At 37.0% G+C, this 21,102-nt stretch overlaps 1 protein-coding gene across 3 annotated transcripts in view; it reads left to right on the plus strand.

Annotated features, from left to right (window-relative positions):
• MAGI2 (membrane associated guanylate kinase, WW and PDZ domain containing 2) overlaps positions 1 to 21,102 on the plus strand; it is a 1,500,648-nt gene that overhangs the window by 961,208 nt on the left and 518,338 nt on the right. For all 3 annotated transcript variants that reach the window (XM_069587784.1, XM_069587786.1, XM_069587785.1), the window contains exon 5: positions 20,030 to 20,240. In XM_069587784.1, coding sequence (XP_069443885.1) covers positions 20,030 to 20,240 — 211 coding nt within the window. The remainder of the gene's footprint in view (positions 1 to 20,029; positions 20,241 to 21,102) is intronic.

The following is a 21,102-nucleotide window of genomic DNA, read 5'->3' on the forward strand; positions in this document are numbered from 1 at the left end:
TGGTGATTTGATAGGGATCGCATTGAATCTGTAGGTTGCATTTGGTGGTACAGTCATTTTCAGAATATTGATTCTTCAGGAACATGGAATATCTCTCCGTCTGTTTATGTCACCTTTGATTTCTTTCATTAATGTCTTATAATTTTCTGTGTACAGTTGTTTTGTCTCCTTAGGTAAATTTATTCCTAGATATTTTATTCTTTTAGTTGCCATGGTGAATGGGATTGATTCCTTAATTGCTCTTTCTGATTTTTCATTGTTAGTATATAGAAATGCAAGTGATTTCTGTGTATTGATTTTGTATCCTGCAACTTTGCTAAATTCACTGATTAGCTCTTATTAATTTTCTGATACTATCTTTAGGGTTTTCTATGTGCAGTATCATGTCATCCACAAACATTGAGTGCTTTACTTCTTCTTTTCCAATCTGGATTTTTTTTTATTTATTTTTCTTCTCTGATTGCTGTAGCTAGGACTTCCACTACTATGGTGAATAATAGTGGTGAGAATGGACACCATTGTCTTGTTCCTGATCTTAGTGAGGAATGCTTTCAGTTTTTCACCATTGAGAATGATGTTTGCTGTAGGCTTATCATATATGGCCTTTATAATGTTAAGGTAGTTTCCTTCTGTGCCCATTTTTTGAAGAGTTTTAATCATAAATGGGTGCTGAATTTTGTCAAAGGCTTTTTCTGTATCTATTGAGAGTATCATAGGGTTTTTATTTTTCTGTTTGTTAATATGGTATATCACATTGACTGATTTGCATATACTGAAGAATCCTTGCATTCCTGGAATAAACCCAACTTGATCATGGTGTATGAGCTTTTTGATGTGTTGCTGAATTCTGTTTGCTAAAATTTTGTTGAAGATTTTTTTATCTATGTTCATCAGTGATATTGGCCTATAGTTTTCTTTCTTGTGTGTGTGTGTGTGTAATAAAGTTTTATTAAAGTATAAAGGAGATAGAGAAAGCTTCTGACATAGGCATCAGAAGGGGGTAGAAAGAGTACCCGCTTGTTAGTGTTAGCAATGAAGTTATATACTCTCCAGTAAATCCAAAGAATGTCTGGATGTTGTAAAGACCTCACCAGACCTACTCCCATAATTTACGTTTTAAGATAACAGAATTAGCCAGAAAGTTTAATCCAGAGACTGTCCTCAGACAGAATACATTGTTGTTATATAATCCTTGTAAAGAGCAGGTCTACTCCCATAATTTACAGAATTAGCCAAAAGGTTTAATCCAGAGACTGTCCTCAGGCAGAATACATTGTTGTTCTATAATCCTAAGGAATGTAGAGAAGGAAAAAGTTTGTCCTTTCTCCCTCCTTGAGAATTCCAGACCCCTCTCTCCTTGGGGACCCCTAGCCTTCTTATCAACCTGCCTAGAAAATGACTCTCTCATTCCCCCCTTTTCTTTTAGGAGAACTTTGTTGCCTAGGGAAAAGGGGCATCATTCTCGTTCCATAACTGCTTCCGAGCTGAGAAGGGGCGTTGTCCCTAAATTGGCGAGGCAACATATTCACCTAATCCTATTGAGGATATCTGATCCAGGGGCCCCAAATAGTAGTTGGAGGAAGGTGCAGCAGTAGCAGGAGTTTGAGCAACCTTTTGTAACTTAAAAACTTTCATGCGGCTAGAAACAAATTTAGTTACACAGTTACAGATGTAAGGCAACATAGTCATTAAAACAAGTTAAAATCAAAATTAAAAGACACATTAAGTCCATAGTTAAAGTGCAACGTATTGCACCAGTCCATTTTAGGGTTGGTAGATGTCATCAGATGAAGAAGAGGCATCGCATGTGATTGTTTTTGAAAGTATTCACAGACTTGGAGAAAGTCCTTTCCTTGAAGTGGAGATGTCCACCACTGGAAGCCTTCCATTCATGAAGAAAATCTTTATAACCTCCTTAGCCTGTTCACTGTGACAGAGAAAAGCCTCAATCCATCCAATAAAAGTATCTACCCAAACTTGTAAGCAAGAATATCCATTAGCTTTTGGCATATGAGTAAAATCAGTTTCCCAGTCCTCTCCAGGATACTTCCCACTTCGTTGTAATCCAGATGGGGAGAGATTTTGCTTCCAAAATCTGTTCAGCAGTCGCCACGGCATAACCTGCTTTACGCTTTCCATCCTGAACAAAAGAACTGCCATCTGTAAATATTTCCATGTCAGGATTGTCTAATGGGGTATCCATTAGATCTTCCCAAGCTGCATAGTTTTAAAGTTAGGAATAGAGAACAATCGTGATCAAGTGTTTCATTTTCCTTCTCAGGAAGGAAAGTTTTTGTGTTTTCTTTGTCTGGTTTTGGTGTCATGATGGTGGCCTTGTAGAATGAGTTTGGAAGTGTTCCTTCCTCTATACTCTTTTGAAAGAATTTTAGAAGGATAGGCATTAGCTCTTCTAAAAGTTTGATGAAATTCTCCTGTGAAGCCATCTGGTCCTGGGGATTTGTTTTTTGGGAGATTTTTTATCACAGCTTCAATTTCAGTGCTTGTAACTGAGTTGTTCATAATTTCTATTTCTTCCTGGGTTGGTCTTAGAAGATTAAACTTTTCTATGAATCTGTCTGTTTCTTTTCCAGGTTATCCATTTTATTGCCATATAGTTTTTCATAATAGTCTCTATAATCCTCTGTATTTCTGCATTGTCTGTTGTAACCTCTCCTTTTTCATTTCTAATTTTGTTGATTTGGTTCATCTCTCTTTTGTTCTTGATGAGTCGGGCTAAAGGTCTGTTGATTTTGTTTATCTTCTCAAAGAACCAACTTTTAGTTTTATTAATCTTTACTATTGTTTCTTTCATTTTCTTTCTGCCCAGATCTTTATGATTTCTTCCTTTTACTAACTTTGGGGGTTTTTTTCTTATTATTTTTCCAGTAGTTTTAGGTATAAAGTTAGGTTGTCTATTCAATGTTTTTATTGTTTCTTTAGGTAGGATCGTATTGCTATAAACTTCCCTCTTAGAACTGCTTTTGCTGCATCCCATAGGTTTTGAGTTGTCGTGTTTTCATTGTCATTTGTTTCTTTGATTTCCCTTTTGATTTCTTCAGTAACCTGTTGGTTATGAGAAATGTGTTGTTTAATCTCCATGTGTTTATGTTTCTTACAGTTTTTTTTCCTGTAATTGATATCTAGGCTCATAGCATTGTGGTCAGAGAAGATGCTCGATACAATTTCAGTTTTCTTAAGTTTACTGAGGTTTGATTTGTGACCCAAATCAGGTCACAAATCTCCAGGTCTATCCTGGAGAATGTTCCATGTGCCCTTGAGATGAAGATGTATTCTTCTGCTTTTGGATGGAATGTCCAGAAGACATCAGTGAGATCCATCTCTTAATATGTCATTTAAGACTTGTGTTTTCTTATTAATTTTCTGTTTTGATGATCTGTCCATTGGTGTGAGTGGGGTGTTAAAGTCTCCTACTATTATTGTGTTACTGTCAATTTCTGCTTTTATGTCTGTTAATGTTTGTCTTATGTATTGAGGTGCTCCTATGTTGGGTGCATAGATATTTATAGTTGTTATGCGAAATATTGCAAACATCTCCCAGAATGACAAGCCTCAGGCAGGGGATGTGTTAATTTCTTCCTTCCTGCCATCCACAGGTGGACGGGGTTGAACAAAGACACTTTAGTTTAAACAGTCAGGCAGAGGAGCAGTATTCTCTTGAGACAGATCATTCTGTATGATTATAATAAAAAAAGTAATGAAAAGCAAGTCAAACAATTCCAACATGGAGTCAGAATTGGCTTCTTCTCTGCATGACCATTTTACTTGAACATCTTTAAAGAAGGAATTATAAGTTTTTACCTACTAAGTGATTCTTCTTTTTTTTTTTCATTTCTGTAAATCATGTAAAAGGCAACTCATTTCCTTCTCTGGATATAAAATATTTCTAGTTTTATATATATATATAATATTCGTTATATATGTATGTCTGACTCTTTGCAAGTCCCATGAACTGTAGCCTTCCGGGCTTCTCTATCTATGGGATTATCCCAGCAAGCATACTGGAGTGGTTTACCATTTCCTCCTCCAGGGGATCCAGAGGAGCCTGGCAGGCTACAGTTCATGGGGTGGCAAAGATTTAGACATGACTTAGTGATTAAACAACAGCAACAGCAATTAAGTACCAAACCTACTAGTCTTTAACCCCTTATATACTTCACCAAAGTGAACCGTTTTCACTGTGGACATAAAGGTTTTAGAGTCCTCAGTTTATACCTATTACTCATTGTCTTGATCTTTACTCCTTTGAAATGTAGTTTGTAGAATTATATTTCTTTTGCTCTCATATCATATGTATATAAAGTCAATGACCACTTTTAAATAGATAATCAGTCAATTAAGTTTTACTAACATCAATGAATATTCACATATGTGAATATTTATTTTATTCTAGTTTCCCTCTATTTATTCAAAATTACATTACAGAAATGTTTCTTTTTCTGATATGTCACTTTGGTAATGGAAATCAGTGTAGTTCTACCCTTAGAAATGTAGTTTTATCCTTGTAAGTAATAAACATTACAAAAATAAAATAAATAATGACAACTTTCCTTTAGTGAATGCGTACTATGTACAAGCTATATGGGATATATGTTATCTCTAGTCCCATAATCACAGTATATTTGCTTAAGAAGTGAGATGCTGAAATTTACCTTAAAGTACTTTAGTAAGCTGATGATAGCAGAGTTGAACTCTGAACCCAGGGAAACCTGAACTCGTCCTTTTCCACTCCACCATATTTCCCTGTGTTGTTAACTACGCTGAGGACAAAATGACTCCTGACCTCTGTGAGGTAAATCACAGTCCTGTTGTTAAGTATACTCCATCTACATTGTATTCCATTATATTTGTCCTTCAAAAAGTTCATGGAAGTGACATTAGCTCTAATGCTTGCAAGGATGATACATCCTTAAATCATCTAGGAGAATTTGTCTTTAAAATGCTATTTAAAACTCATATGCTCAGAAAACCTTCCCTTGCCATCAACCTCACCTTATGTTCAAACATCTTTATCTTGGTGGAGGTGATATTCAGCCCTGTGGCTTCAAATACTTAGATTTATCTGCAGCCTTCATTTCTCCCTTGTGTTCCAGGGCCATAATTCTAACTAATGCCCATGGACTACACACACCTCCCTCCCCAGGTATTGCTTCAGCAACTTAAATACAAAATTCCACTTTAAACTCTTCTCCTAAAAACAAACAAGCAAGCCAACTCACAAAGCATCTTATCAGTTTTCTCTAAATCTGCCTCTCACCCAGATAGTTCAGAGTCTGATACTTTTCTCCCACTTCCTGGATATGCATTATTAGATTAAAAAAAATAATAAGATCACTTGGCCTTTAGCTTTTATCTATGCCTTCCTTAGCCTTCCTTAGATCACTGCCTTATCCCCTCATTTGGGGAACACAGTCACCTAACTTGGGCTTCCCAGGTGGCACTAATAGTAAAGAACCCGCCTGTCAGTTCAGGAGATATAAGAGACATGAATTAGATCCCTGGGTTAGGAAGATCCCCTGGAGAAGAAATGGCACCTCACTCCAGTCTCCTCGCCTGGAGAATTTCATAGACAGAGGAGCCTAGTCCATGGTGTCGCAGAGAGTCTGACAACTGAAGGGACTAGCATGCACTCACATGTCACCTAACTGACCTCCTGTCCCATAGGCTCCTTTCCTGTCAATTTCCCTGTTCAATCAATTAAAAGGCTTCAAACCAGCATTTGGTTACATATCCTTCTCAAAACTTGGATGAGCTTCTGTTTCTCGTCCTTCAAACTCTTTGGACAGCCTAGATCCTCCCACACTTGACTACAACACCTGTTATCTTTGGTCCCCCCCGCTGCCTTCTCTCATCTGCATCTTATACTCAGAAAACACCTTCACCTATCTGACAAGGCTTTCCCACATTCAAACATACTATTCTTCTATTCACAATTCAATCCAATGTTTATGTTCTCTGGTAATCATTTGTTGACTCTTGTAATGAAAAACTGAGACTGTCCCTTTCTGAATTATTGAAGTCCAGCTTACACTTCTCATTCATTTAGGAGATGCTAGTTAACCTGGTCCTTGTAGGTAACTTTTCACAATGTGCATATCTGTGATTCCCTCATAAATTGTAAATGTTACCAGGACAAGGATTATGTCTACTTTTTTGTTTGCCTGTGTTAGTGATTAGTATGTATAATTAATTATTTCAAATTCTTGGTAAATATTTATTTTTCCAGTCAACCAAACCTCTTGAGAATGTCGAAGCTTCACTATAGCAACATGATTAGATTTATTTTATGCTCGTTTTCCACCGTTCAGTGTCTTCAACATGCAGTGTTTCTAAGTTTGAAAGATATGAGGATTCATGATCTTACATTTCTTCAAAAGTTGTTTGAACAAAAGAAAGTAGTATATTTTAAAAGACACATTCTTAGAGATGAGAATTAGTCAATCTTTGTAACTGTGAAAATGATAGGTGCTTAATAGATCAGTAGATAGAACTTTTTTTTTTTTTTCAGTGAAACTTTTCTGAAGAAAAACAAGTCCTATAAACAGTAGGGTTTGGCTTGGGTTAGGCCTAATTGGGTTAGGCTTTCCTGGATTTCTTTTATTTCATGAATTATCTGCTCAACTTTTCCGGAGAGTAATTCACTATTATATTGTAGCTTCCCCTCACCAGTGATTAGTAAGCCTAGTGCAAAGAATTAGAAATGCACATATATTTTAAAGGCAGCTAAGTCTCTCTGTTAATACACACACATTTACAATGCCAGGAGGAACAGGGCCCGTGAGAGCTACCTTCACCAACAAAGGGAATACAGTATGTGTACACAGAGCTGCCTTCTCCAGGCCCCCAAGCCTGCAATTAGTGCAAATGAACTGCGTCTCCCAGAGAGCAAACAGAGTGTCCCTTATGTGATCACTGAGTGTCCTGAGCAATGATCTCAGTTCACCATTAGGGACCCGCATCCAGGTCCTGTGCCGCTTGGCACGCTGACTGTGCATGCACCATCAGTCCTGGTTCTGTGAATGAGGTCCTGTCACTCTCAAAAGAATTATGTCCTCCGTGGTGAATCTCGCTGTTTTCCTGTGAATAATGGTGCACTCTGAAACCACCCCAACGCCTATGCCCTGCTTATTTTTGTGTGGGTTCACAGAGACTGTGATGTGTGTATCCACTCAGATCTTTATCTCTCTCCCTCTTTTTTTTTTTTTTTTTTTGCAAGGGAGGTTTAATTGTATTATTTTGTTCCCAAACATAGTACTGGTTTATCTCCCCACTGGAGGGGCAGATTTCTGGAGCTGTTTTAAAAAGTTAATTTTCAAAAATTAGATATTCCATTTATTAATAAATCTTTTCTTAAATGATTATTTGAACGTGAAAGCTGCCCTAATTGTAAAATGCTCCAAGTATCCACATATGATTATAAAGTAACAAGATAATCTCTTTAGAGTCTGTAGCTATGAACTAGTAGTAACTGTAACTGTACCACTGTAAACAAACATGAAATCATGATTAATTTCAGGGATGTCATTTTAAATCAAGGCAGACTCACTTTGTGATTAAACTGAAAAGGAAGTACCATTTGAACCTCTTCATGCCCAAAGACTGATTAAGCAATTTTGGAATCTTTACACTCAACCTTTTGTGGAGTTTTTTCCTGCTTCTCTGAGTGTTTATGTGATGCACATGAGAGAGAGATTTGATACATGAAGGAGGAATGCACAGCAGGAACAACCAAGGTCACACTGGGGTTTGTAAAGCACACACAGAAAGCCTACAGACTAGCTGAAACGTTTGTGTCTTTAGGTTCTCCAAGCATTGTTAGAGTCTAAGCTTCTTTCTAGTCATGGTCTTCCATTCTCTCTAGGTTTGATATTCACCCTGTAGTCTATTTTCTTATCTCATATTTCTCCTCATGGATATGTTTATCAATTCAGTGTGGAATCTTAGCTACTTTATTGTCAGACAAAAGTTGCTCTAGTTATTTCTGACTAAAGGCTGCTCTTTGACTTTGAAGAGGGAAGGTCTCTGGATAAGGTCTCACTGAGCACTCAGGGATAAAGGGATAGCACCTTTATCTTTTATTTTCTAATTGACTTCTTGTTCTCATGAAACAATACCTTGACTCCAATTTGGCCCCAAAGAATGACACCTGAATTATCAAGATCAAGGTTGAATAAAATCTTCTGCCTTTTCTTTCAGCCCCTTTGATGTTCCTTAAACTTCAGAAAGTGATGCTTCATGCAGTACTAATTTGCTGATTTTTGTCAGAATGTTGAAAGATCTGAAAATTATTGTACATACAAGTCCTATATTTTAGTTCATATCTTGTTTTGGTCTTTGAATATTTTCAGTACTTGTGTCAACTTCTCTCAGCCCAAAGTTGGTTGAAGATTTGGGGTGCTTGTTTCTATATGATAAATATCTTCAGAATTCATTGCATTATGAAAATCATACAGCACATATAGTTTCAAAGATGTGAAGATTCATTTTATTGCCATTATTCCAGTCTGCTTTTATTAAAATGTTAAAAATTAAAAAGAAGAATATATACTAATTATGGCAGCACTTCTTCTTCCTTGTCAATGAAAAGTAATTCCCTCTGCTAATCTTTTTAGTAATTCTTCCCAATTTAGCTTTTTATACACCCAAATTTTTCCTGTCAGCTTCCATTCATACACCTTGCATTTTTCTATTTTCATAATTCCTCATATTGGTCTTTTAGTATTCCAAAGAATGTGTAACTAATTTTGGATTATAGATGTAAATGAAAAATAATTTTGAGATATTGAATATGCTTTCTTATTAATTCATATTTCCCTGACTGGCCTCCTAAGTAAATGAGATCCAATTTGGTTACAGATATTACCAGTACAAAGTAATCAGGTTGGGCATTCCTGCTCCCTCAGTTGATATATCATCTCAAAAATCAGCAGCATAGTTACTCATACCCTAACTTTCCCTAATTCTAGTTTATTCTAGGCTTGTCTTTCTTTCATATTCTCAAATATTAAATATTAGTTAAAATATCAGGAAAAAATACACCTTTAAAATTGCCACAGTGTTTAAGGGCCACCCTTCCTCATTCTCATACCATACATAAAAAGAAATTATAGTGCTTTGTTTTTAGAACTTAGAGATATTTTAGGAGAACTAAGGAATCAGAAAAATACCAACTACAAGTCAGTAATCAGTGTGCATAGAAACACCTCAGAAAGAGCAGAAAATATTACCACCTTTGCTTATAGGATTGCTGGAGCACTGGGAGTAGAAACGGGATAGAAACAGCTTTGCACTTTTTTTCTTCTCTGTACTTTTGGATTTGGTCCCAGTGTATGTTTTACTACATCAAAAAAGTAATTTTTTTCCCTAAATGATGAGTTAATATTCACTAATCATTCAATGTGCAAATATTTTGGCACCCATATTATAATACCTCTTCTCATTTGAGAAGGTTAGGAAAAGCAAAGAAAATTGACAGGAGCGCTGTTTGAGCAGTATGCTAGGACATTGACTTATTTCAATCAGCTGGCTGCATAGAATGCAGGTGGCCACTGCGTGACAGCTTCCTTTCTGAAAGCAGAATGTCCTCCATTTTCACACTGGAAAATAATCTATAGTATGGCCATATGAAAAATCAATTACAATGATATTTTTCTCCTGTTCAAGAGTCAACCCTAAAATATTCATTTATTTACAAGTGCCTATATTTCAAATTCCAAAAACTTCAGCTTCTAGCAGTAGAGCAAGCATGTTATGACAGCCTCCACTCCATCCTACCGTTACGACAATACAATAAGTCTTTATATCAACCTAACAGACATGCTTTTTGATGAGACTGCCAAGTTTGCAGGAAAGTAAGGAAAATCTTCAAGCCCCACCACTTTCACCTCTGTGGTCACTACCATAGTGCTACCAAAGTGAACAAGCGTCTAGAGCTGTCTATTAGATTTGAAAACCAAGCTTACCTTGAGTCTATATTAGGAGAAAGCCTTGGACTAATATAAAAGAGAAGAGCTGTGTCTCTGACTATGATTTTAATCAGTACCCTCAAAGGTACGAAAGCCAAGTTTATAGCTCAGTAGCAGTCCCTGGCACCCAGCAAAATCCAATGTAGAACTCTGCAGGAAAACATACAGAACTTGGGAAAAATGTGTGATTTCTGAAGATTATTTTCCCTCCTTTAAATGAGTTAATACCATAGCAAGTTTCGACTGAAGAAGAAAAGCTCAATTTGTGCACACACCTTTTAAAGAAGATACATTAGCTTTATGTGTATCTTTCTTTGTTAAGAAATTGCATTGTTTTTTGAAACACCTGTCTTAAAAATCATATGAAATTGACCATACTTCTTGTTTCTATGAGGAGAAAACATTTAAGTTGCTTGAATGATTGAACTCTACAGTTTATTTAGTGTTCTGTGTAGTATAACTCACATATAAAAAATATATAACATTTACTGAGCACCTACTATGTTCTGGTAGTTTACTGTTCTACACAATATATATACATGTCTTATCTAATCCTTATGTAATGTAATGTTACTCCACTTAAGGAAATTGAGGCAGGCACAGAGTGAGTTAAATGACTTGCCCAACAGCACACCGAGAAGAACAGATTCAAAACCCAATTGCTAAGACACCAGCCTTAGCAATTATATTCTACTGCTCCTTGTGGAGTGTTTATTGCTATCTGAGAACAGTTAAACAAAAAGAAAAAAATAATCTCAAATTATTCCTATTCTCTTTCCTTATAAGCTACAAATATGTTCCTCAACCATTTTTTCCCATTAAATGTCCTCTAACGATGCTTATTTCCTAAAAATAACATAAAGACAAAAGAAAAAAGTTATTAGATTTATTAAAATTTGTCACAGAGCCATTAAAAATATAAATCATAGAGCTATCTCACAGGGTATAGCAAGTTTTGAAAATTCACATTTTATGACTGAATAGAAAAGAAATAAAATCAACAATTTCCTATCTGGCTTTGAAGTATTATGTTCCCTTATTTCAAAGGAAGGCAATTACAGAAAGCTTAACATTAACTATATGCACAGACCATGTCAAATGAAAATATGGATAAGGTATAAAATAGGCAATCTTCATGAAATGTTTTATCTTGGTTTCTGATTATCCTTTAATAAAACTCAGTAGGGACATTCAAAGCCATGGTATTCTGATTTATTGTTAGCCTTGCATCCTAAAGGCAATGTGTTAGATACTGCTAGAGCAATAACCATGTAAGTAAATGGAACGACTACTATACATATGTAATATCAAAACCTTCGACTGGACCAGAACTATAGAATTTATGTGAACTGTACTGAGTGCAAAAATGCATTCATTTAACTCTTCCCATTAAATGTTTTTAGTCCCTATACTGTGTACAGATCTTTGAGCTCTTCTGAATATTTTATGGGAAGAAGGAAATTTTTGCTGAATCCAAAGAAATTATATTTAATTCTTCACAGAAATACAATTATACATAAATCTTGTTTTTTATAGGTCATTGTTTTTAAGACTGTATATTATCAACACCTATCCTTATCTCAAAGTTTCGACAGAATTTCTAGGAAATACAACAGTCCTAGTCAAAGGGAAATTTTTTTTGATTATTGTCATTCTCTAAAAATAAATATTCATTCTTTATTGAAATGATTTTTGTTTATATTGTCAGGGCAAAAATAAACCCCTCCTCTGGTTTGCAAGGCATCTAATGGACCTAGAAACTCAAAATGAAATGCTCAAAACTGCCAGTGTTTGATAAAGTCTGTTCACTTGAGCAGCAAGTGTCTTGGGGGAAATTCATTTACATATCCAAAAAATTCATGTTTGGATTTAACCATAAAACCATGCTAAGAAAAGTGTGATGGAGGTTTAAAAGGCCATTTCTATATGACCACTTTCTAATCAAGAAATACTTTCAAACCACTATGAAAGAAAAACATGCATGGGGTTATTTGCCTCTTTCTCCTTAGTCAGAATGTAAATAGTCTAAGGTTTCTCAAGTCATAGATTTGACACATATGAGATCTGTGTTAAGGCACATTTGCACACATATAATTTTAAGCTAAACTTCATGAGAGGGTAAGAATGTTAGCAAGAATGGCTGCTCATACGCCTTGGTAAAATCTGTTCTTTCCCATCCCTAATTACTAAAAGTTTATTATGGTGATATATCCAGACAATGAAATATTATTTAGTGCTGAAAGTAAATGAACTATAAAACTATTAAAAGACATCAAGCAGGCTTAAATGTGTTTTACTAAATGAAAGAAGCCAATCTGGAACAACTCTATACACTATGAGTGAGTGAGTAAGTGAGTGAGTAAAGTCGCTCAGTCGTGTCCGACTCTTTGCAGCCCCATGGACTGTAGCCTACCGTGCTCCTCTGTCCATGGGATTTTCCAGGCAAGAGTACTGGAGTGGGTTGCCATTTCCTTCTCCAGAGGATCTTCCCAACCCAGGGATCAAACCCGGGTCTCCCACATTGTAGTCAGATGCTTTACCGTCTGAGCCACCAGGGAAGTCCTGTACACTATATAACATTCTGGAAAAGGCTAAACTATGGAGACAGTGAAAGTATCAATGGTTTCCAAGAGTTAGAGGGGCGAGACGGATGAAAGCAGAGCACAGAGGATTTTTAGAGCAGTCAAACCACCCTGTATATTTCAGTGGTGGCTATGTGTCATTATACAGTTGTTAAGACTCATAAAATATACATGGAGAAGGCAATGGCACCCCACTCCAGTATTCTGGCCTGGAAAATCCCATGGATGGAGGAGCCTGGTAGGCTGCAGTCCATGGGGTCACTAAGAATTGGATACTACTGAGCAACTTCACTTTCACTTTTCACTTTCATGCATTGGAGAAGGAAATGGCAACCCACTCCAGTGTTCTTGCCTGGAGAATCCCAGGGATGGGGAAGCCTGGGGGGCTGCCATCTATGGGGTCGCACAGAGTCAGACACGACTGATGCGACTTAGCAGCAGCATAAAATATACAACACCAGGAGTGAACCCTATTGTAAACTATAGACTTTGAGTGATAGCGATGTGTCATTGTAGTTTTGTCAGCTGTAAAATGTACCATGTTGTGGAGGATTAGTAATGGGGGAGATAATGCATTTGTGTGGTCAGAGAGTGTTAGAGATTTCTGTTCCTTTCTCTTAATTTTGCTGTGAACTTAAAATTGATCTAAAATGTAAAGTCTATTTTTTAAAAGTCCATTCTGATCTTAATGGGTACTTTCTCAGTTACTTATATAATACTCAACATATCTGATTTTATTAAATATTAAGCCACATACAAAAGAAAGACATATTATCTAAAATATAATGAAGTTAAATTCTACTCTCCTTATTAAGCAGGGAAATAATTGTAATGTAGCATGAAACAATAATTTATAGTCCTAGACATGATAAATATTGGTTCAGTGGATTGTGAGGTAAACCTGCCTAAATACTGTTTAATGAATTGGATTGTGTCCCCCACCCCCACCCCCCGACCCGCTCTAACATTCATATGTTGAAGTCCAAACCACCAAAATCACAGAAAATGAACTTATTTCCTATTTGGAAATAGGATGTGGCTATCTTAACTAAGTAGTAGTAGTTATTAGTTCTCCTAATAAAATAGTAGATCAGTAGAGTGGGCCCCTGACTGAGGATGACTAGTGTCCTTCAAAAAGGGAAATTAGACAAGCATCCAGGTAGCATACCATATGAAGACTGGAGTTAATGTTGCTACAAACCAGGAGATAATCAGAAGCCAGCAGAGAAGCCTGGAACAGACCCTCCTGTAGCACCTTCAGAGGGAGCATAGCCCTGCTGGTGAACACTTGTTCTAAGTTTTCTGTAAAAATAAATTTGTATTAAGTCATACAATTTTGTTCTATGGTGTTATCATAGGACTAGCAAACTAATGCAGACAATTTGAACCACAGTCTCCTTAACTGCCCACTGCCTAGCCTAGTTCTTAGCAGTTAGCAAGGTCTCAACAAATGCTTAATTAATGAATTAATGCAATTTTCCTGGTACACAAGGTAGGAAATATGATGTCAGTTTCTTTCTTTGCTGACTGTTAAATAATGGAGATTCTCCGACAGCTGCCACAGGTGCTCTTGTTTCCATGTGTCCTATCACCTCCCTAATATTATGCGGCTCTTTTGTGCCATTGCGTATCCCTCCCTAAATCGCTGTGGTAGTACTCTGTTGAGCATCCCTCCCTAAATCGCTGTGGTAGTACCTGTGAGGAAACATGTCCTTTCCACCCCTCATGTTGGCTTGCATATCAAAGAGGGTACTACTTACTCTCCCAGTTCCTTGACTTATTCCGCCCAAAAGAGGTAGAGTGGCTTCTCGGAGTGGTATATCTTTGAAGGATAATTCTGAGCCTGCTTTGCCCAGTTCCTCTGCTTTTTTTCAATCCCTCTGAATATTCTGCATGGCTCTTCCAGAAACAGGTTCTAGGTCTGTGTGGGAAACCTGCCCTAGTTCAGTACTGTCTTGGGCATACTGGCTTGATTCTACATTTCACCAGAAGCTACATTTCACCAGAAGCCCTTGACTCTCACCATAAACTGCATCCCTAGATTAGCCGTTATGAGCAGTAAATGTTGGAAATGTTGTGATTCTCCATTTGCTTTATTCATTTTTTTCTCTTATTTTGTTCAGATAAAACAAGTGCTGCTTATTACTTCCCTCTCAAACCAATTCTTAATAACCTGATAAAAATAGCTTTTTACTCTCCCTCATTAAACTCTTGTTAAATATCTTGCACACTGTAGATATTCGTGTTTGCTAATATAACAATTGATTGATTAGGTAAGAATAAAGGAATGAGTGAATAAATGAATTAAACTGGGAGAACTTGGTTCAGTGATCTCTGGTACATTAATAAATATAATTAGTGACATCTCCATTTTTCAGAGTGAAAAGGGGGACCTCCTGGGAACTGAAGACCTTCTGGGATTAAGTGCAACTGTGACCTGAACCAAGTATCAGTGCTTTACTGTGTGTACGTTAGTTAATCAGTCGTGTGTGACTCTTTGCAACCCCATGAACTGTAGCCCTCCAGGCTTCTCTGTCCATGGAACTCTCCAGGCAAGAATAGCGGAGTGGATTTCCATTCCCTTCTTCAGAGGATCTTCCCAACACAGGAGTCAAACTCTGGTCTCCTGCATTGCAGGCAGATTATTTACCATTTGAGCTACAGAGAAGTCCCACCTTTCAGGAGATGTCTCACGTTTCTCTGGAAAATATAGTTATCAAGATGAGGAAAAAAGCAGAGTTGTTCATAGCTAATCTTTGGCTGTATCTGTCAGGATATTCTGTATTTTCTTTTTGTTCGTTCACTTAATCCATTCCAACTTGGCTTTCCCACTTACCACTCCACTATAACCGCTCCCATATCTGGTAGCTAATATCACCAGTGGCCTCTATATCACTAATTCTGCTAGATTTTACATGCTTATCTTTCTGTTGGCCTGCTGAGAGGTTCTGGCCACAGATAAGTGTTTACTCCTCACTGTCCTTTGCTTGGCTTGTGTGGCAAGATCAACTGGGTTTTTTGTTACTTCCCCGGCTGCTCTCTCCTGATCATTCTCTCACTGACTGTTAAATGTTGGAGTTCCTCAGCTAGCTATTCGAGGTATTCTTGTTTCCACTTCCTGAACTGTCTCTCTAGCAATTTCATTCACTCCTGTGGTTTAAATTATAATACACTTTAGCCATGAAAGTGAAAACGAAGTTCGCTCAGTCGTGTCCAACTGTTTGCAACCCCATGGACTATGCAGTCCATGGAATTCTCCAGGCCAGAATACTGAAGTGTGTGTAGCCTTTCCCTTCTCCAGGGGATCTTCCCAACCCAGGGATCGAACCCACGTCTGCTGCATTGCAGGCAGATTCTTTACCAGCTGAGCCACAAGGGAGGCCCACAGTCTAGCCATGTGCTGTTGTCTTTTAAATTTGGTGAATTCCCTAAGAACTCTCTGACTTGACATCTCCATTGTGAGTTTGAGATGAACCTCTATCTCTTGTGCCTAAAATTATACCCACTGGTTTCCCCACTCCTGACAGTCTTCCTGCTCCTCTCGTGGTGCTTAGCCCAGTGAATTGCTTTCCCCCTTTGGGTTTACTGTGACTTCTTATTTGTCCTTACCTGTACATTTGTTTAATCATATCAGATCTACATTCTAATTTTATCTTTCAGTTCATAGAAGAGTCATGCCATTGACACCATCATCTCTTGTCTCAATCACAAAAAATAACTCCCACTGGTCTGTGAATATCTACTCTTAATACTTTCAAACCCCAAGAACAGCTAGGAGGATCTTTATGGAGAATGAAAATCTACTTGTGTCATCCCCTTGATTAAGGCACATCAGTACCTTCTCATTCCTCTCCAGGTACAGTTCCAAATTCTGAGCATGCTTTCTAAGGCTCAGTCCGTTCCTTGCTTGTCTGTTTCTTTCTCCTTTACCTTCCTCTGAAAGAAGTCTCTTGACTCCATTTTCTAGTCTCAGATTTGTTAGCACACTGGAAAAGGGGCTTTCCTTGATTATGTAAGGTTAGATAAATGCATATACATGAGATCGCATCTTTCCCTTTGGTAACATTCATCACACTTAAAATTGCTTAAAGACTGCACATCTTGACATATTTCAAGTTCCGTGAGAGCAGGGATCATGTCTTTCTTGTTTGCTTTTCTGTCCTTGGTGCCTGACGCCAACTGAGTGTTTAATAAATATTAAGTGAACATTGAATAAATGAATATGTTCAGATCATGACCTTGCATCTTCACTTTGCAAATGCATCATGACATTTGGAAGTACCTGAGAACAGTATGCTTCTTATATTGATAATTGCATGTTGTAATAAGGTATAACAAAGAACCTAAAGAGAAGAGTCCCTTCTCTTCCTGTTTCTTTCCTGAACAATTTACAAAGGTCAAATCTGTATGGAGAATCAGGTGGAAGATTACATCACTAAGGAATATATTGTTTTCATAAAATCCTCTTTTACAAAGAAGAAACAACAAAAACTTGTAAAATGTTCTTATCCTTCCTAATTCCTAAAGATACTTCATATTGCTCTCTGAGATTGAGACACACAGGGAAAAAATTAATCCAAGCTGTTGATTAAGATAATAAGTACATTCTACTTTAGTTTACTCATCTTATATTGCTTTTATTAATTTTAAAATTATAAAAATAGTAGCCAACTAATGCAGAGGTATGTTAAAAATAATCTCCCACTTCCATCCAATTTTACTGCTTTGGGTTACTCAAAGTTGACAATCTATTATGCATCTTTCCATCTTGTTTTTAGTCTTATGATTATAAGCAAAATTATACATGTATCTAACTTGGTGTTGCTTATTTTAAAAGATGGAATTAATAGTGTACATGCATTATTCTTCAACTTAGATTATTCTTTAAACAATAATGATTGGCATCTTTTCCAGGTTGTAGGTCTTTACACTACATAATTTTCCATGGTAAAGATAACCACAATTTATTTAATGATCTTCTCATTGATAGGCATCCAAATCATTTCCAGGTCTTTGCTACTACAGACAAATATACTGGTAGAGTAAGCCTTATTATTTAATTATCTTTATATACTACCACCTTTATTTGTAGAGGATATTTCTCAAACAGGTTACTGAGGCAGACCATATATGTATTTGTATATTTTTTAATGTTAATAGTTATAAATTAGGTTCCCATACAGTTGTGGAATTTCCTGTTTCCAAGAGGGCTGCCTTATCATCACACTGGGATTGTATGTTAGTAGTGTCTCCTTCCAGTTTCTGGGTTAAGCCATCCCCACGACACCTTCTGCTGTGAAGAAGTCATATGATCCTCACTGCAGGTGGATTGGTTCTCTATTCTCAGCTACTTTCCATGTCTCCACCAGAGCATACTCGGACTTCCGCGTGATACCCATGTCTAAGGGAAGTCTTCGGAGTAGTACTTCCCAAATGTATTCATCCACTTATTTCTGACACCCTGATGGAAATTTGGAGCCACTCTGCAGGAAACATTCCTCCCAAAGTTCCAAACTAAAGTATTCCACAGACCATCTCTGCTTTTGGCTCCCTTGATCGTTTCTGTGGTTTCCCTCTTTGTACACTACCACAGCCCTGTCTGAAACCTAAATATAGTGGTGCTGAATCCCTGAATGAACCAAGGAATATCTGAAATCTAAATATTTGCCCTTTGGACTTCTCTTCCAACTGCCTTCTTACCTTGCAGGAAATTTCTCTGAACCTGAGCTTTCCAAAGGTAAGATTTAAAACACATGCTAGTAATGAATTTTCAATATAATATTTTCTTTTTTTTAAAGAATCTGTCTTTAAAAAATACTGTAAGTTTCCTGAAATATGATCATCCTTCTTCTAACTATATTATACAGGGTTTATTTTTTCTAAATTAAAAAAAAAAATCTCCGTATCTCTCCCTACTTGGAGACCTATACTCTGATTTAATCATCGTGATATATCAGATGCTGTCTTCTGGTAGCATCTGAGAAATACTTGGGTTGGATACATGGGTGATATGCATTCAGAACTTCTGCATGTTTAAGAGTGACTTTCTTTTGTATAGATGAATAATATTTTGGTAAAGTTCTTGGGCTGCTATACTTTTCTTTTCCTCAAGTTACTACAGATATTATCTTACTATCTTTGAGCTCCGAGTATTACAAGTGAAAGGTCTGATGATCTTCTATTCCTCTTTTTTGGGGTAAGTTTCTTCAGTATGGAAGCTGGTAAAGTTGCTTTTTAACATTGGAATTTGGAAATCTCACGTAGATGTGTTTAGGTGAAATGTATGCTTCATTAATTTGGCCTCAGATTCAGTAAACCATTTTGATTGGCAGACTCCTATGTCTCTTCATCTTAGGTAAATTTTAGTCTATTTTTATTGAATTTTAATTTTTTCTCCGTGTGTTCCTGTTCGTCATTCTGGATCTCATATCGTTTGCAAGTTGATATCCTTGGGTCTCAACGTCTGATATCCTTGGGTCCTCCAATCATTTTATTGTTTCTCTTAAAGTGTACATTTCTTTTAGTTTTTGCTCTGTTGGATTAGGTTTCTATCGCAGCCATAAGAATTTACCACACATCTAGTTGCTTAAGATTGAAGGCAAAAGGAGAAGGGAGCAGCAGAGGATGAGATGGTTAGATAGCATCACCAACTCAATGGACATGATTTTGAGCAAACTCTGGGAGATGGTGGAGGACAGGGAGGACAGTCCATGGGGTCGCAAAGAATCGACCTGACTTAGTGATTGAACAACAACAGTGGCCTAAAGCAGTGCGTATTTTTTTTTTTTTATCATACTGCTCTGTAGGTTAGAAGTCTGAAATGGGTCTCACTGGGCTAAATCAAGATTTCTAAAAGACTTATTTTCTAGAGACTCTAAAAGAAAATCCATGATTTTGCTTGCCAGCTTCTAAAGGTCAACTGCACTTCTTAGCTAGTGTTGGATCCCCTTGTGTCTTCAAAATCAGCAGCAATGCATTTCTTTGGCCAATGCTTCTGTTCAATAGTCATATCTCCCTCTTATAGTCCTCTTCTGCTTTCTTCTTGTACTTGTAAAGACCCTTGTCATTACAGGAAGCCCACCTGAATAATTGAAGATGATCTCCCAATCTCAAGGCCCTTCATTTAATTGATCCTGCAAATCTTATTTTGCTACATAAGGTAACAATCACATGTTCCAGGGTGTAGGGCACAGGTATCCTTAGGGATTCATTGCTCTGTCTACCACACCTATATAATGATATGGTCCTCCAATTTAGTCATCAGGTTTAATTAGTTGTAGAATAGACTAGAATGATAAGTGAAAGAGGAACTCAGATAGGCCTACTGATAATTTTCAGAGGAGGTTGCAATTATGCTTTTTCTGTTAGCTTTCAGAGAGCTCATTCCCTGGTGAGCATAGTCCATACTCACTCAGAAGGTACAGTGGCTGGAATGACTAACCATGTACCCTTGTTTTTTTGTAGAATCCAGTGAACCTGAAGACAAGAGTGTAGGTGCCTCAGGGGAGACACCCTCCCAGCCTTATCCTGCACCAGTGTACAGCCAGCCTGAGGAGGTGAAGGAGCAGATGGATGATGCGAAACCAGCTAAACCTGAGGAGAATGAGGACTCAGACCCATTGCCTGACAACTGGGAAATGGCTTATACAGAGAAGGGTGAAGTCTACTTCATTGAGTGAGTCTCATACATTTCTCTGAACATTTTCGCAAAGATCATAGCAGTATTTTAATGATGTAACAGATGGAGAGTCAGAATAATTTGAATTTTATTGATTGTGATATTACCTTCTTTGTGAGAGAATAATGGGATGGCACCTTGATACAGCTAAAGATGCTAGATTACAGCTATAAACCAAATAATGAATTAAACAGTGCCATTGTAAAATTTGTTGCAATCATGACTGAGGAGGCAAATATCCATGTGATGTTACTTTTGAATTGGAAATAGGGAGGAAATGCTTACTCTACCCTTCTAAGATATCTGTGTAGCTCAAATGAGATAATCCCCATTTTTTAAATGAAATTGCTGGAAACCTCCACCATCATGTCCCATGGTTTGATTGAATGCCAACTATTGAGAGCCAAATACTTGCTAAGCACAAATGAGAATATTTTCAGCATTTGACCCTAAGGTCAGCTGTCAATAAAATCACGTGTTTGGCATAGTTTGTCATATTTATTTTTATTATATCCCATTCTGTTTATTGCTCACCTTTTTATGATTTACCAAGGAAAATGAAGGGCTAATTCTGAACTAACTAGTGATGCATACTCAGTCTAATCTTTCCTTTCACTGAGGACGTTTTTTCCCCAAACTCAGTTTTTATATATTTTATTAACAGCATTGCCTAGCTTTCCTTTTCTTTATCTTCTTGGAGTAGAACAACTTTTTTAACCCCCTGAGTTGAAGATCGTGGCTAAATATTAAATTGTTGATGTGCATGAGACAATCAAAATGTTCATTAGAAAGGTAAAAAACTAAATATATGATAAATGAACAACAACCCTTATTCCCTCAAAGCTGTAGGAGACTCAGA

Source organism: Ovis canadensis, chromosome 4, assembly GCF_042477335.2.
Source record: "Ovis canadensis isolate MfBH-ARS-UI-01 breed Bighorn chromosome 4, ARS-UI_OviCan_v2, whole genome shotgun sequence".
In the NCBI taxonomy this organism is placed as follows: domain Eukaryota; kingdom Metazoa; phylum Chordata; class Mammalia; order Artiodactyla; family Bovidae; genus Ovis; species Ovis canadensis.